This window comes from Gadus macrocephalus, chromosome 11 (genome assembly GCF_031168955.1).
Source record: "Gadus macrocephalus chromosome 11, ASM3116895v1".
Lineage (NCBI taxonomy): Eukaryota > Metazoa > Chordata > Actinopteri > Gadiformes > Gadidae > Gadus > Gadus macrocephalus.
In genome coordinates, this window is record NC_082392.1 from 9,406,557 (window position 1) to 9,412,977 (window position 6,421).

The 6,421-nt window shown below is 57.4% G+C and overlaps 1 protein-coding gene across 3 annotated transcripts in view; it reads left to right on the forward strand.

Moving 5' to 3' along the window:
- The window catches only part of cicb (capicua transcriptional repressor b), a 42,028-nt gene that overhangs the window by 6,162 nt on the left and 29,445 nt on the right, over nt 1-6,421 (forward strand). For all 3 annotated transcript variants that reach the window (XM_060064124.1, XM_060064121.1, XM_060064122.1), the window contains exon 2: nt 549-4,762. In XM_060064124.1, coding sequence (XP_059920107.1) covers nt 778-4,762 — 3,985 coding nt within the window. In that variant the 5' untranslated portion in view covers nt 549-777. The remainder of the gene's footprint in view (nt 1-548; nt 4,763-6,421) is intronic.

Genomic DNA, 6,421 nt, shown 5'->3' on the forward strand with positions numbered 1-6,421 from the left:
CACACACACACACACAGACGCACACAATTACATTTTTTTTTTCAAATACATCCAGACAGTTAAGCTTTACTAATAATGGTTATCTTTGAATATTTGTATATACTTTTTGTATTTTTTTAAGTTTAAAAATATTTTACCTAATTACAGGTTTATTTCATAATCGTCATGTATAGTTAATCAAAGTTATTCATTCATTGTTAAAAATAGATTATATTTAATTATTATAATTTTAGAAAGTTTGCAATTTTCTCTCTCACACACGCACACACACACACACACACACACACACACACACACACACACACACACACACACACACACACACACACACACACACACACACACACACACACACACACATACAAACACACAGCGGATATTGGATTGGTCCAACAGAGAGGGGGGGCTATGGGAGATCCTTCAGCAGAGCTGCACACTTTGAGCCATGACATCATTCCTAATCGGAGCTAATTCTGATGATGAAGATAATAAATGACCACCTGTCCTCTCTCTTTCCCTGTTCCCTTTCTCTCTCTCTTTTTTACCAGCCTGCAGTGCAGAGAAAGAGCAAGGGCACAGAACGGGGGCATAGGAAGAAAACACGCGAGAAAGCAGAAAGAAAGGGAGAGCGGACAAAAGAACAAAAGAACAGATAGCAAGAGGTGCCTTGGAAACGTCCAGAGCCTGAAGTGCCATGCCGCTCGGAGCACTTTGAAGTGAAGTGATCCTGTGAGCAGTACCAGAGGCCGGACCACCGCAGAGACCGCACACCAGGACATGAGGCCCGTGAAGAAGCAGGGTGGACGGCCCCCTCCAGCGGGGGCCAGGGGCCGGGGGGGGAGGAGGAAGGCCGTCTCCCAGGGGTCCCCGGAGAAGGACACCAGGAGGGAGCGGGTCAGGAGGGAGAGACAGGCCCCGCTCACTGCAGACGCACTCCGCAAGGAGCCCATCACCAGTAGCATTACCCCCAGGAAGAAGGAGGAGTCGAAGGAGGCGCAGAAGGCCGTGGTGTCCGCTGAGAAGAGTGGGAGGGGGGTCGAGGAGAAGAGGGAGGAGGGGAAGTCCCTCGGGACCAACGGCAATATCACGTTCTCCCACCGCAACACAGCCCCAACCATAGCGACCTCTACCCCAACCCAACCCGTTCCCAACCCCGTTACGACCCCCGCCATAGCAGAGAGCACACCGACGCCCGTCTCCAACCACGACGCGACCCCGACCACAGCGGTCTCTTCCCCAGCCACCTGTGTCTCCGCCCACACTCCAACCATAGCAGCCTCTACGAAAGCGCCTGTCTCCAGCAGCCCGGCTTTGACCCCAACCATACTAACCTCTACCCCGATGCCTTTATCAAACCACAGTGTAACCCCGACCATAGCGACCTCTACCCCGACTCCCCTCCCCGTGACCACGACCCCCAGTCCCAGCACGGGCTCCCATTCCAGTAGGAAAACAGCCACTTTTAAGGCCCGTGTTCCCAAGAAAAAGTATACTTATGAGCACTTTGTGAGCAATGGCGGTGCCATTGCCAATATCCCTACCTCCAGTCCGTTGCTTATACAAAGCAGTTACCACAGCAATGATATCACCAGAACTAGCTTGATGCCCAGAAACAATGGCAGTAATTCGATCACCATTAGTAATAGTTTGAGCATCAGCGGACGCATCAGCAGCGCCATCACCAGTAACAGTGCACACGCTATGAGTGGTGTGAATGTCAGCAACCGTAGTGACAGTAGTACTAGCAGTAAGAGTATTAGCAATAGCAGTAATATAATTAATCCGAGCTCAGGTTATAAGCCCTCAGCGCCAAAAGAATACAGCAAAGCACCAGAAACGACTTCTCTCAGCAGTGTCTCCAACGAGGCTCACCCTAAAGCACTTCCCCAAGAAAGAGAGGCCCCCGCTGGGGAAAGCCACACAGAGGGCCCCCAGAACTCGGCCTGTTCGTCCTCCACCGACACGGCGAGCGAGAGCTCGGCCGACCTGGAGGTTAAGGAGGCGACGGGGCCCAGCCTCCACCAGAAGATAGCAGAAGGCCTCGCTCACCTCCATAGCAACCATTCCAGAGAGGCCAGCCTGTCCGAGGCCCTGGCCAAGGGCCTGAAGAACCAGAGGGTGCTGGCTCGCAGGGCCAGGAGCAGCAGGGAGACCAGTGTCAGGGAGGAGAAGGGAGTCGCCGGGAAGGACTCAGGACCAAAGTCCCCGGTGTTCAGTCCGGGGGTGGTGCGGAGGGTGAGCGGGGGCAGCGTGGAGGTCCAGCTGCAGGGGGAGGAGGAGGGGGAGGGACTGGTCCGGTTCCCCTTCCTCGGGGGAGCCAGTATGACCTCGTCGCCGGGGGACGAGGGAGCGGTGGACTTCATCTTGGACGCGCCCCCGCCCGGTACGGCCCCCGTGGCCGTGGGGACCAGAGTATGTGTGCCTTTTGGAGGAGAAGAAGGGAGACCCGTGGTGTTCAGGGAGGGGGTGGTCTCCCAGGTGGACCCCCACCCAGCCGTTTCCTTCCCCTATCGGGTGGTCCTGGAGGATGAAGCCCAGGTCCTGACCAAGGGCCAGGCAGTGTGGGTGTCCAGGCAGAGCCTGAGGCTGCTCTCCCCTCCCTGGGAGGTCCCACAGATGGACGGGGGGAGGGAGCGGGAGCGGGAGAAGGAGCTGGAGATGGAGGAGAGAGAGCGGAGGGAGGAGATGGAGGTGGAGAGAGAGGTATGTCAGCTGAGCATTGGAATGGGGGTGCTGGGGGGAAGCCCGAGGTCGGGGGCCCACGGCTTCCCTCCAGGAGTGGTGGGGGGGCACTCCTACGTAAGCACACACCTGTCTCTGCACTCCGCTACGGTGGCCGCCAGCGTAGCCACGAGCCCCGTCTACGGAGACACCGAGAGACAGAAGCAGCCCAACACCCCGGAGGTAGACATGGAGGTCTCTAACTTCAACATGGGTCCATCGGGGGGCCAAAAGCCCGGTTCCGGGACCCCCCAGCACAGACACATCCTCTCCAAGCCCCCTGGCTGCTCCTCGTCCTCCTCCCCTCATCTGGCGGTGGCTCGGGGCCCCCTCTCCGCCCTGACCGGCCCCCAGCAGCCCCCCTCCTCCCCTGGCTCTCTGAGGCCTGAACTGAGCCTCTCCCAGGCCAGCCTCCCTTCCACCAAGACCACGCCCACTCAGACCCCCCCCTCTACACCCAGCACCTCCTCCTCGCGCTCCCGCACCCCGCTGTCGCTGGCGCAGCAGAAGTACAAGAAGGGCGACGTGGTGTGCACCAACAACGGCATCCGCAAGAAGTTCAACGGGAAGCAGTGGCGGCGGCTGTGCTCCCGGGAGGGCTGCATGAAGGAGTCCCAGCGCCGCGGCTACTGCTCCCGCCACCTGTCCATGAGGACCAAGGAGATGGAGGCGGCCGGGGGGGGCGGCGGAGGGGGGGGCAGCAGCTCGGGGACCGTGACCCCCTCGGACACGCGGGGGCGAGCGAGCAGCGAGTTCGACTGGGACGACACGTCCCGGGAGAGCAGCGAGGCCAGCAGCCGAGGGGACTCCCGGCCCCGGCTGGTGCAGGCGGCCCTCCTGCCCCACGACCTGTCGTCCCGCTTCGACATGGACGAGTGCGAGGCCGCCACCATGCTGGTGTCCCTGGGCAGCTCGCGCTCCTGCACGCCCTCCTTCTCCCCCATCTCCAACCAGTCGCCCTTCTCCCCCGCCCCGTCCCCCTCCCCGTCGCCGCTGTTCGGCTTCCGGCCTGCCAACTTCTCCCCCATCAACGCCTCCCCCGTCCCGCCCCACCGGAGGCAGCGGCAGCCCAGTGGGACCGGGGGGGGAGTAGGGGGTAGAGCCAGTGCCAGTGCGGCGGGCGAGCGGGAGAGGCATGCCTCGGGGCATCAGCCGTCATTCCAAGCCAACCTGACCTTCACCGTCCCCACCAGCACCGCCCCGGGGAAGCGGAAGTCCGAGGCCGCCCCTCCCCCACCGCCGCCCTCGCACCACCACGACTACACCCCCAAGACGGAGCCGGAGCAGGGGGACCTCAACAGCTCCTTCCGGGTGCTGTCGCCGCAGACGCAGGCCTCCTACTCGCGCACCCAGACGCCCACCTCCTCACGACACCGCGGAGCCCGCACCCCCCCCTCCAGCAGACCCCCGTCCTCCACAGCCTCCTCCCCGCCTCCTCTCCTGATCTCCCCCCTGCCCCCCTCCTCCCTGCCCCCCGACGGAGGGCTTCGCCGGGTGGTCCCTGTCCCCCAGCAGGCCCTCAGGGACTCCCCGGTCATCGTGAGGAACCCTGAAGTGCCGCTGGCCAAGTTCACCGAGGGTCCCATTGGGAGGGGGGGAAGCGGGGCCGAGGGGCTGCCCAAGACCTCCAAAGAGCCCGGGCTCGTGCCCTTCACCCCCCTGCCGGTGGCTGGCCTCCAGGTCCCCGTCCCCATCAACGCGGCCTCAGCCACCGTGACCAACGGGACCGTCCTGCTCCAGAACCCGGCCCAGACCCTGGTGCTGGTCTCCCCCGCCCCCACCTCCCTGGCCCCCGGCGGCATCAACGCCATGCAGACCCTGTCCATCACCGTCAGCAGTAACACCGCCAACGCCCCCATCCCCGGCAGCAACGCCTGCCCGGCGGGGAAGGAGCCGGACAAGGCGGCGGCGTTCGGGACAGAGGTCCAGCAGCCGGTCCCCTGTCACCCCTCCCCCACCGCCCTGCTGCCCCTCATCCTGCCCGCCGAGAACCTGCACCCCGCGCCCCGGAAGGACATCATCATAGGACGCCCCGGCACAGGTGAGCTACCATCGGTGAATGCGGGCAAGAGATGTTATTGGTTTACACACCAGAGCAGTTGTATTGGTCCATACAGGTGATGGTTGTATTGGTCCATACAGGTGATGGTTGTATTGGTCCATACAGGTGATGGTTGCATTGGTCCATACAGGTGATGGTTGTATTGGTCCATACAGGTGATGGTTGTATTGGTCCATACAGGTGATGGTTGTATTGGTCCATACAGGTGATGGTTGTATTGGTCCATACAGGTGATGGTTGTATTGGTCCATACAGGTGATGGTTGTATTGGTCCATACAGGTGATGGTTGTATTGGTCCATACAGGTGATGGTTGTATTGGTCCATACAGGTGATGGTTGTATTGGTCCATACAGGTGATGGTTGTATTGGTCCATACAGGTGATGGTTGTATTGGTCCATACAGGTGATGGTTGCATTGGTCCATACAGGTGATGGTTGTATTGGTCCATACAGGTGATGGTTGCATTGGTCCATACAGGTGATGGTTGTATTGGTCCATACAGGTGATGGTTGTATTGGTCCATACAGGTGATGGTTGCATTGGTCCATACAGGTGATGGTTGTATTGGTCCATACAGGTGATGGTTGTATTGGTCCATACAGGTGATGGTTGTATTGGTCCATACAGGTGATGGTTGTATTGGTCCATACAGGTGATGGTTGTATTGGTCCATACAGGTGATGGTTGTATTGGTCCATACAGGTGATGGTTGTATTGGTCCATACAGGTGATGGTTGCATTGGTCCATACAGGTGATGGTTGTATTGGTCCATACAGGTGATGGTTGCATTGGTCCATACAGGTGATGGTTGTATTGGTCCATACAGGTGATGGTTGTATTGGTCCATACAGGTGATGGTTGCATTGGTCCATACAGGTGATGGTTGCATTGGTCCATACAGGTGATGGTTGTATTGGTCCATACAGGTGATGGTTGTATTGGTCCATACAGGTGATGGTTGTATTGGTCCATACAGGTGATGGTTGTATTGGTCCATACAGGTGATGGTTGCATTGGTCCATACAGGTGATGGTTGCATTGGTCCATACAGGTGATGGTTGCATTGGTCCATACAGGTGATGGTTGTATTGGTCCATACAGGTGATGGTTGTATTGGTCCATACAGGTGATGGTTGCATTGGTCCATACAGGTGATGGTTGTATTGGTCCATACAGGTGATGGTTGCATTGGTCCATACAGGTGATGGTTGTATTGGTCCATACAGGTGAATGTTTGTATCGGTTCATTGAGGTGAAGTTTGTATTGGTTCATGGAGGTGATCATTTGGTTTCTAACGCTGAGAGATTGTATTGATTTGCCCTGGAGAGGGTTTGTGTAGGTTTAGAGAAGGGAGGGATTGCATTGATTGATGCAGGTGAGGGTTGATATTGGTTCCTACAGTGGAGGGATGTGTTGGTCTGTACAGGTGAGGCAGTTTTTGTGCGATTGCCCACTCTTAGTTCAGAGATCAAAGGGGAATATCGAGCATGTTCTGTTTCGGAAAATAAGTTTGGTGCTATTTTAGGTACGATAGTTGGAAGAATCATGAGGTTAGGGCGGAATTTTATGAATTGAATAATTTCAAAGAAAAGTGAAAGAAAGATATTTTTCAATGATTTATTTTTCTTTCGCT